Source organism: Mus caroli, chromosome 11, assembly GCF_900094665.2.
Source record: "Mus caroli chromosome 11, CAROLI_EIJ_v1.1, whole genome shotgun sequence".
In the NCBI taxonomy this organism is placed as follows: Eukaryota; Metazoa; Chordata; class Mammalia; order Rodentia; family Muridae; genus Mus; species Mus caroli.
This window is the reverse complement of record NC_034580.1, coordinates 78,931,256-78,941,906: the sequence shown is the minus strand read 5'-3', so window position 1 is coordinate 78,941,906 and position 10,651 is coordinate 78,931,256. Positions and strand designations below refer to the sequence as shown.

General features: G+C 43.8%; 1 protein-coding gene across 2 annotated transcripts; it reads right to left on the bottom strand.

The window, feature by feature from the left end:
- Positions 1-594: 594 nt before the first annotated feature.
- Positions 595-1,440, bottom strand: LOC110304141 (WAP four-disulfide core domain protein 18-like). Of its 2 annotated transcripts, none has more exons than XM_021175377.1 (2): positions 1,344-1,440; positions 595-743 (listed from the first exon to the last, which is right to left on the bottom strand). In XM_021175377.1, exons 1-2 carry the CDS (start codon positions 1,438-1,440, stop codon positions 595-597), a joined length of 246 nt encoding a protein of 81 aa, XP_021031036.1. The 2 variants fall into 2 exon arrangements, with proteins under 2 accessions (XP_021031036.1, XP_021031037.1); XM_021175378.1 differs by having other exon boundaries at positions 595-746; positions 1,362-1,440.
- Positions 1,441-10,651: the final 9,211 nt, after the last annotated feature.

Below are 10,651 nucleotides of genomic sequence, written 5' to 3'. Positions count from 1 at the left end.
GTGGCTTGTGTCACTTTAGTCATGGTGGAACTGTCTTTGCAGTGTAGAAGACACAGATCATGTAACCTGGTGTCTTTCTTCCTTCTTCTTCCAGTTCCTTTCTGTTGCACACATCCAGACTGTTGTGTGCAGCCAGTGGACAAAGACCATGGGGCTGTCCAAGGAAAGTCCTCTGGAAACTTACTCAGTCCCTTGGACATACCATGACAGGATGTTGTTATATGGATGATAATGGCTCTTGTAGCCTTATATATTTGAATAATAGGTTCACAGGTTTTGGAACTTTGGAAATATATGTTGGGAGGTATGGGTTTGTTGGAGGAATTGTATCTCAGGGGACAGGCTGGGAGGTTTCAGAGGCCCATATCCTTCTGAGTTAGCTCATTCTCTGCCTCAGGATTGCTTTTCAAAATGTAAGCCTGCAGGCAATGTTCCAGTCCCAGGCATACCTGCCTGCTACATTGTTCCCAAACACCAGGGACATGAACTTACTCTCTGAATCTATAAGTCCCTCCAAAACTTTCTTCTCTAAGTTACCTTGGTCATGGTGTCCTATTACAACAATGGAAAAGTAAAACACAGGACTATACTCACTTAAAAGACAGGAGGTTTGCAGACATGACCACAGCTATTGCTACAGCACTTCATTTTGCCAGGGCACGATCTATCTCCTGAGCATTGATCAACACAAATTCCAACACTTTCTGGGGAATGCTTGGGACAAGCTCCAGGTTTTTCAAATTCTGAAATATACAATGATGTTTATGCAGCCTGAAAACATACATGAAACAAGGTGGAGAATCGGTGCTAGAGATCTGAAATCACATTACCTGCTGGAGAGCTTACTCTATATTGTCCTTTTACAACTCAGGGCTTTTCCCTCAGCTTCACCAGCTCCAGTCATGTTCTAAAGCCAAGCTGTTGATTCCTGCCCCTGGAGAGTGTTCTCCACTCCACAGCCTATGAAATCTCAGTAGAAAGAGCTTTCCACCATCACAGCCAGTCTTTACACCTCAGAAGATGCCATAAAATCTCTAATGACAGCCACACCTCTCTTTACACCAGACCCATCGTTCATCTCTGAGCAAGTGTGCCCAGAGGTCTGAAATGGAAGACACATCTCCAAACTAGGGGAGCTGCCCTAATCTCTGTGCAAGTTTCTCTCAAACTACTCCCCCATCATCCTCCGTCTTTAAGAAAGCTAAGGAATGCAGAATGATCACTCTATATAAGCCAAAGGGAGTGAGTCTGATCCAAGCAGTTGTCACATGGCTTTCCCTGTAATAGTACATCCCCAGGTCCTAGTGATCTTCTAGAGTCCCCTCTCTTTCCAGCTTGGATGCCCTTAACACACTTAATTTTGGGAGAAGACACTGCATAGGTAGTGTTCATCCCCACAGCAATCAAAGCCTCCAGAAACAAGACTGTGGCTGTCTTCATGTTGGCTCTGGCTCGGCTGAACTCACGAAATAATTTATAGCCTCAGTAAAGCTAGAATTATGGGTGTGGGAGGAAGCAGTCAATNGGGAAATGTATGNTAACAAGAGCTTTCCAGAAAGTGCCTGCCCATCACTGAGCTCCTTTTTCCAGTTTCATAAGTGACTTCTCTCTAATTGGTCTTTGGTGGATGCAAAACACAATCACAAAATAGTCCCGAACACATTTCAGTACCGTGTGAGTTGTTACACCACATCTTGGCCCTTGTGTGAATGATGAGCANGGGAAATATTTATTGCTGTGTAGCTCTGTGTCTCACAGTGAGAGCTGGAGCAGAGACACCCAATGAGGAGTATCAGGGCCCACCGGTGGCTTCCTGGACATCCAGCTAGGTAATGATGTAGCATTCTTTTGGGAAAGATGGGGTTTGTGTCATTAGAGCTCTAAAGATGAGAATCCTAAAGACTGCAGAATCTGGGTCCCTACTACCTGCAGATGTAGGTAATGAAGTCACTCCTGGAAAAAGCAGATACTCAATGACTGCCAATTGGCCAGGCTCAGTTGAAAGTAAGTAGGCAGGCTCCCTGATGATTGGAGGTTATCTTCGACCAATGCTTTTCTATAAGTCAGGTCATTTATGCAGAAGGCTGCATATGTGAGCAGTTGAGGGATGGGAGGCCTAGGAGAACATGCAGTGTCCCTTATCCCTCAGCAGAGAGCCTGACTCTTTTGCTATACCTAATATAGTCTCTGAGACTTATGTTTAGGGAGGGGGTTGGAGGGAGGAAAGGAGGGAGGGGAGGAAGGGGGAGAGGGAGGGGGAGGGGGAGGGGGAGGGAGAAACTGTAATGAGCATTGGGAATGGCTCAGATGAAGTGTGGTTTGATTTGCAACTATCTTCTCCCTTCTCCTTGTATGTTTTTTTCTCAGGGTTTTGTGGTCTCTCATTTTGTTCCATGTGTTTCCTGTCCTCCTTTAGATATGAGAGACATTTCTGGGTGCCTATAACTTTCTTCTTTTGTTTTATGTGTGCTGTGTCAGAAACACAGCAAATCATATATAATCTTAAGTTCATAATCGATGAAATACATATTAAATAACCATATATAGCAGTGGGTTTTATGTTTATTTTGTTTTGTTGGATTTATTTATTTCTGTATTTATTGTGAGAGGGTCTTTCAATGTAGTCCTGATTATTCTAGAATTTGTTCTATAGACCAGGGAGGCCTCAAACTCAAACATCCACCTGCCTCTTGCTCCCCATTGCTGGAATTAAAGAAGGGCACCACCACTTTGCTGCAGATCCAGCAGTTGTAATGGAAGCAGCTTGCAAGATAATTCTGCTTTCTTTGGCAACTTGGATGAAGCAAACACAGGTCCATTTTCTCAACTTCAATCACTAATATCAACTCTCAGTCATACATTACACGACACAAAATAAATACATCTATCTATATCCACCTGTGTACATGTGCACGTGTGTTACAGAAAGGACTCCAAAAGCCTAACTGTCCACAGCAGTTTGAGAGCTTAGAGAGGCCTGAGAAATAGGGAAACAGAGAAATGTAAGAAGAATCTAGATTGATGAGATAATGAACCAGGATGCAGGGGAGAAGGTGCAGAATCTGTGATGGCTGAAAGTGAGGCCACTTCATGTCACCATTTTGAGGGGAGACCTGTAGAGTTGAGTTTAACTGTAGAAATAAAGAGCAGAATCTGGCCTGGATGAAGGAACCAGAAGACAGATGGATGGCAGATCCAGATGTGTGAACAAGAAGAAACACAGAAAATGGGGCTACATAGAAGGAGACATAGGCCATCACTTAAGAAGGTAAGCCTTGAGAGGCACAGGAGCAGTGCTGAGAAACAGACAGATATGGGACAGCTTACATTGTCAGATGATGTGTGGGGATCTAGAAAACAGAAGTGACACTAAATGTTTCTTAGTGACATTATCCAGTGAACAGGAAGGTTTTACCTTTCTTCACTGATCATCTGTTGCAATCCCCCATAAACGCCAACAATTCAGAAAGAAGCAGTCATTAAACCTGTACATGGCTTACACCCCCTCCAGGAAGGCCAGGGGAAGAACAAAAGCAAATTTCAGGTGCCAGTGCTGACCTTGAAGGATAGGAAGAGGCCCAAAATTCCTGGAGCTATTTCAGATGAGTTCTAACTCCCAATATAGACTGAAATTGGAATTTCTAATGTATGCTTTTATTTTTACATTCTTTCAAATTATGTTCATGTGTGGGGAGGTGGGTTGGTAGACCTGCACTGAATGCAGGATTGTGAGGTCAGAGCTGTTAGGTTCCCCCTGAACATGGAGAAATCAGAAGTTCTGAGCCATCTCAAGTGGATACTGCCAACTGTGCTGAGGTTCTCTGGAAGAGCAGCATGTGCTATTTAGCACTGATCCAGCCACCCCAGTCTCTTAACTCCTGCTAAGAAGAACCCATACATCAAAGGTCATGCTTGTAACTCAGGAATTTGATATCCACTGCTGCAGGATGTTGGATTATTCTACAATGGGGAATTCCTGAGCCATACCTGCTCTGCATCATTGTCCATTCAATAAATGCAGCTCCAGGAGATCTAATTCATGAGACAGCCTGCTCAGGTCATTTTGATTGCTTGACTGGACTTATGTTCAAGAATATGCCCCCAATATATAGTTATGTCTCCTGCCTTGTCTCTAGTTTTAAATGTGGCATGGGGAGAGAAATTACATAGGAAGATTATTTGTCAGACTGATGGGATGCTGCGAGCTCAGTGTACATGGGAGGCGGCTGCAGGGATGGCTCTGAAGGATGAAGTAGTCAATGAATGTGGAAATAAAAAGTGAACAACATCTGGGCAGTTTTGGCACATGCCTTTAATCCCAGTACTTGGTAGGCAAAGACCGGCAGATTTCTGAATTTCAGGCCAGCCTGATCTACAGAGTGAGTTCCAGGACAGCCAGGACTACAAAGAGAAACCCTATCTTGTAAAAATGAAAATATAAAAATAAAAAAAGGAAACCAATCAATGAAAATGATGCTGAGGATAGTTTATTTTGGACACAAATTCATGAGTACATTGTCACCACATTATATATCTTTGTCTTCTAAAGATGCTATTCTGGGACAAGGAAGGAGCCAAGCATGGGCTCTGTGGATTCAGAAGAAATCTTCTTGGGCTGGCCAACATTCATGCTTATGAAGATTGAACCCATCTTCTACATGGCTCTAAGTCACCTGCAATACAGATTTGATTATGATATTTTCCTCAGCTTAGAAGCCTCTTGTTGTTTGGCCCTTACTGTCTGCTTGGCAGCTCATTGCTGACTAGATGTGGGCCTATTGTGCATTCCCCGACCCAGACACCTCATTCATCCGGAACCAGCAATTCCCCAACTCCCAAGGAAGGCCTAGACTTGTCCTGAGTCTGATCCTTACTCCCTTCTCTGGTTGCCTTTGTGTGTCCTAACTTAAGCTACTCCTAGTTGATCTCTACTCTGACATCTTCCCATGCAAAGATACTCATCACTGTTAGAAAGTAATAGAAACCTGTACACAGCTCATGCTGACACACACGCTGTTTCTACAATCTAGTTATATTGACCTTTGAATCTCCATTGTAACACATGCCAGCCTGGCTTTAAGGTATTCAGTGAATGAATGTTCCCATTTACTGCATTGTCTTCTCCCTCCCAGGAGCACTTGTTTTCCTGAGAGAGTTAAACCTCTTTGGCTGAGGGAGAGATGAGTGAGATGCCCCAGTTTATGACCATGTGGGTCTAAGTTGTAGTGCATTGTGTCCTGTTAATCATGGTGGAACTGTCTTTGCAGTGTAGAGGACACAAATTACATAACCTGGTGTCCTTCTTTTTTTCTTCTAGTTCCTTTCTCTTGCACACATCCAGACTCTTGTGTGCAGCCAGTGGACAAAGACCATGGTACTGTCCAGGGACTGTCCCCTGGAAACTGACTCTGTCCCTTGGACATACCATGACAGGATGTTGTAGTATGGATGATAATGGCCCTTGTAGCCTTATATATTTGAATAATCAGTTCACAGTTTTTGGAACTTTGGGGAAATATGTTGGGAGGTATGGATTTATTGGAGGAATTGTATCTCAGGGGACAGGCTGGGAGGTTTCAGAGGCCCATATCCTTCCCAGTTAGCTCATTCTCTGCCTCAGGATTGCTTCTCAAGTTGTAAGCCTGTCGACAATGCTCCAGTGCCATGACTACCTGCCTGCTTCATTCTTCCCCAACTCCAGGATCATGGATTTACTCTCTGAACCTCTAAACCCCCAATAAACTTTCTTCTCCAAGTTACCTTGGTCATACTTTCCTATTACAACAATGGAAAAGTAAAACACAGGAATATACTCACTTTAAACTTAGGAATCATGCAGATATGACCACAGACAATGGGACAGCACTTCTTTATTTTGGGGCATGATTGATCTCCTGAGCATCGATCAGCACAAATCTTAACAGGTATTAGGGAACTTATAGGACAAGCTCCAGGTTTTACTAATTCTGAAATACACAATGATGATTATGCAGCCGGAGGCAGAGAGAAAATTATGGTTGAGAATTGATGCTACGGATCTGAAGACTTATTACCTCAAGAGGCTGGCTTACTCTATGTCCTCCTTTGCACTACAGGGCTCTCCCACAGCTTCACAAGCTCCAGTTCTGGTCTTTAGCCTGAGTATTGATTCTGGCCCTTGGGAGAGTGTTCTTCCCTTCCACAAGGTATAAGGTCTCAGTAGAAAAAAGATCTTCTGCCATCATAGCCCCTTCCTTGCACCTTAGAAGATGCCATAAAATCTCTAATGACAGCTACACCTTTCTCATTACAAAAGAACTATGGTTTATTTCTCAGCAAGTGCTCCCATAAATTCCAAATGCAACATACATATCCCATCCAGAGTACCTGTCCTGATGTATTGCACAGGCTTTGTCACCTGCATTCTCCCTCTCCCTCTCCCTCTCCCTCTCCCTCTCCCTCTCCCCCTTTCTCTCCTTTTCTTTTAAGAAGACAAGATCAGCACAGTGATTTTCTGGCCAAATGGAATGAGTTTGATCCCTGCATTTTGCACATGGCTTTTCTCTCTGCTACCTCAGTCGAAGCTTTTACTGGGATTTGAGCTTTGGTCACCTTAACACACTTACTTTTAGAAGACAGAGCACAGGCAATATTCATGATCGTGGTGATCAAAGCCACCAGGAGCCACATTGTGGTTGTCTTCATGTTGGCTCTGGCTGGGCTGAACTCAAACTAAAGGTTTTATAGCCTCAGCAAAGCTAGGAGTATTGGGTGTGGGAGGAAGCAGTCAATGGGGAAATGTATGAAAACAAGAGTTTCCAGAAAGTGCCTGCCCATCACTGGGCTCCTTTTTCTGCTTTATAATTTCTTTCTAATAGGTCTTTGGGAGATTTAAATGATAATCACAAAGGAGTCATGAACACATTTCAGTACCGTGTGATCTGTTACACCACCACATCTTATCCCTTGTATAAATGATGAGCAAGGGAAATACTGTGTAGCTCAGTGTCTCCAAGTGAGAGCTGGAGCAGAGACACCTAGTAAGGAGTGTCAGGGCCCACCGGTGGCTTCCTGGACATCCAGCTACATAGGATGTGGCATGCTTCTTGGAGAGATGAGGCATCTATCTTTGGAGGGATCTGGGCCCCTCTTACCTACAGATGTAGGCAATGAAGTCACTCCTGGGAGACATGGATACTCAGAGACTTCTAACTGACTAGGGCCACTTAAAAGTAAGTAGGCAGGCTCCACGATGATGGGTGGTTACCTTCCACCAATGCTTTTCTGTAAGTCAGGTCTTTATACAGAAGGCTGCATATGTGAGCAGTGGAGGGGTGGGAACCCTAGGAAAACATGCAGTGTCCCTTGTCCCTGAGCAGAGTCTTCTGCTATCCAGGCTATAGACTTTCAGAGAAAGCTGGAGCTGGACAGTCCAAGTGCTGTTAGTATGGCCCAGACATCATGTCATTAGCTTTGCACTGTCTTCTCTCTGTAGAATTCCTTCTGAGGGTTTGAGGGATTTATTCCATTGCATGGTTTGCTCTATGTGTTTCCTGTCCTTCCTTCAGATTGTAGAGACATTCCTGTGTGTGTGTGTGTGTGTGTGTGTGTGTGTGTGTGTGTGTGGTAACATTCCTCCTTTGTTGTGTGACTGCTTTGTTAGAAACACAAGCCAATTGATTTCTATTTTTGTAGTGTCATAATTTATGCAATATCTGTAAAATCACATTATATAGAACTGAGTTGTTTAGTTATTTTTTTTATGATGTTGGGTTTTTTTGTTTTTTGTTTTTGTGACAGGGTTTTTTGGTGTAGCCCTGGCTGTCCTGAAATCTGCTCTGTAGACCAGGCTGACCTCAAACTCAAAGATGCACCTGCCTCTCTCTCCCAACTGCTGGAATTAGAGGAGCTCAGCAGCACCACTTGGCTTCAGATACAGCAGTTATTAGGGGAGCAATGGGCCAGACAGTTTTGAGAGGATCGGGAGCAGAGCTGTCATAGAAACAGACACAGGACACCTAAGTTTCCAATGAAGTTGCGGGGGGGGGGATCTAATAGATAATGGAGGCTTATACTTTCCTGGTGAGATTCTCCACTGAACAGGAAGGGGTTGCCTTGTCTTCATTGTACCTTGGCAGTGCTCCTCCATAAACCCCAGAAATGCTGGGAGAACCAGTGCATTGCTTGTACCTCATTCAGGAAGGATGGGGAGGAACAAGAACACCTTGCGGATGCCAAGCACTGATCTTGAAGGACAGGAAAGGCACACAATTCTTGGTTGTATTTCTGTTAAGTTCTTGCTCCTCATGTAGGAAGTGGTACTCTAATGGATACTTCTTAAATATTTCAAAAAAATTTTTAATTAATCTGTATATTTCTTTGAGGTAGGGTATTGTGGTCTGAATGCAGGAGTCTGAGTTGTCATATTCCTCTGTAGCTGGAGCAATATGATATTCTGAGCCACCTGGCACAGATGTTGAGAATAGATCTCCGGAAGAACAGTATGTGCTATTAACCACTGAGTCAGCTCCATATGCTCCTAACCCTTCGTAAGAAGAATCCACATTCATGGTCATGGTTGAGCTCCTGGAGTAACAAATAATTCCTGAAGGATGTTGCATTGCCTATCACAAGGAATTCCATGCCCTTCCTGCCCCTCCTGAGCCACCATCCAGTAAGTAGAGTATCAGCAAGACTGCTCCATGGAACTGCTAAACTCTTTTTGATTGTTTGACCAAGTTATACTCACAAAATAGAAAAAATTGTCCTGTCCCCCATGTTGTCTGGAGATCCAGGTGTAGCAGAGGGGGAGGAGTTACTTAGGAGGACCTTGTCCTCAATCTGCTGGGATCCTGAACAGTGTTCACAGGAGGCTGCAGGGATGGCTCTGCTGATCAGAAGAGTCAATAGGATGCAAAAACAAGAACTCTTCAACAAGATGAAAGCTAGGAACAATTTATTTTGGGCACAAACACATTAGGAAGTTGTCACCACAATATAGATTTTGCTATTCCAAGGATGCAATTCTAGGTCTAGGGAGTAGCCCACCCTGGGCTCTATGATTTCCGAAGAGACATTTTGGGGCTGGACATCAGTTATGATTACTAGGACCAAATTCATCTTTCACAGGGCTGTCAGTCATCTGAAGTATAGGTTTGATCATGATAGTTCCTCTGCTTACAGATCTCTAGTTGTTCAGCCCTAACTCTCTGCTGGTTAGCTCTTTGCTGATTAGATGTGGACTTGTTATCAGGTCCCCTACTAGACACTGTAGCTTTCTGTTTTAATCATGTCCTGAATTTTCAAGGAGGGTCACACTTCTAACATCTTTTGATCCTGCCTTCCTTGTCTGCTGTGCTTTGTGTGTCCTAACTTAAGCTTCTCCTAGCTGATCTGCACTCTGACATCTTCCCTGGCAAAGCTAGTCACTACTTTATAACTTACAAAAAATGGGTGCAGAGCTCATACCAACACTCAGGCTGCATCTGTAGGCTAGTTACATTGACCTTTGAATCTGCTTTCTAGCCCATGCCTGCTGACACATAAGGTATTCAGCAAATGAGTGTTGTCATTAACTTCATCCTCTTCACCCTCCCAGGAACATGTGTTTTCCTGAGAGAGCCAAACCTCTTTGGCAGAGGAGAAGAAGAATTGAGATGTCCAAGGTTATGACAGTATGGCCCTAAGTCATGCTGACTCGTGTTCCCTTTAGTCAGTGTGAGATTGGTTTGACACAGTAGAGGGCAGTGCATCCTGTACCACAATATTCTGCTGTCATGCTCCCCACCATGATGGGGAGCATTCACAGAACCTGTAAGCCCTTAATAAACTCTTTCATCTGTAAGTTCCCTTGTGCATGGTCTTGTCACAACAATAGAAAGGCAAACCAAGGAGTACACTAACTCTAAAGTGAAGTGGACTCAAGACATACAAACATGTGACCATGTCTGATGTTGCAGCACTTCATTTTTTTCCAGCACGTTTCATCTCCTGAGCATTATACATCATATTTTTGAACACTTCCTGAGGTCAGCCTTTGACAAGCTCCAGATTGTTGTATATCTGAAATGTGCCGTGGTGTTTATGAAGCCTGAAGAAGGCAGAAAGCTGGGTTAAGAATTGATAATAGGGACCTGAACGCTCTTCACTTGTAAGAGACTAGCTTATCCTATATTCTCCTTTGCACCCCAAGGCTCTTCCCTCTGCCTCAGCAGCTCCAGTCTTGCTTTTAAGCCTGCCAGTTGGTTCTGGCCTTTGTGAGAATGTTCTCCCCCTCCACAGCCTATGCAGTCTCAGTAGAAACAAACTTCTGCTGTCATAGCTCCTTCTTTACACATTGAAGATGCCATAAAGTCTCTAGTGATAGGTACACTTCTCTCAACAAAAAAAAACTCATGGTTCATCTCTGAGCATGTGGTAACATGAGTCCCATATTCAAAGCATACCTCCAAACTAGGGTAGCTGCCCTAAGCTTCTCTACAATGACTCCCCACTACTGCCTCTAAGAATGATAAGGAATGATTACACTTATAGTCCAAAGGGAGTGAGTTTGACCCAAATAGTTGGCACCTGGAATTCCCTGGTGGTAGGTGGTAACTCAGTCCAAAGTCCAAAAGTGAGATTTGAACCCTCTCTGATTTCAGCTTGGATTGCCTTAACACACTTATATTTT

Bases quoted from the DNA above. Each gene is read 5' to 3' on its own strand.
- LOC110304141 (XM_021175377.1), bottom strand. From the start codon at position 1,440: ATGAAGACAGCCACAGTCTTGTTTCTGGAGGCTTTGATTGCTGTGGGG. The intron at 744-1,343 runs GCATCCAAGCTG...TGTATATTTCAG, and splicing joins CAAAATTAAGTGTGTTAAGG to AATTTGAAAAACCTGGAGCT.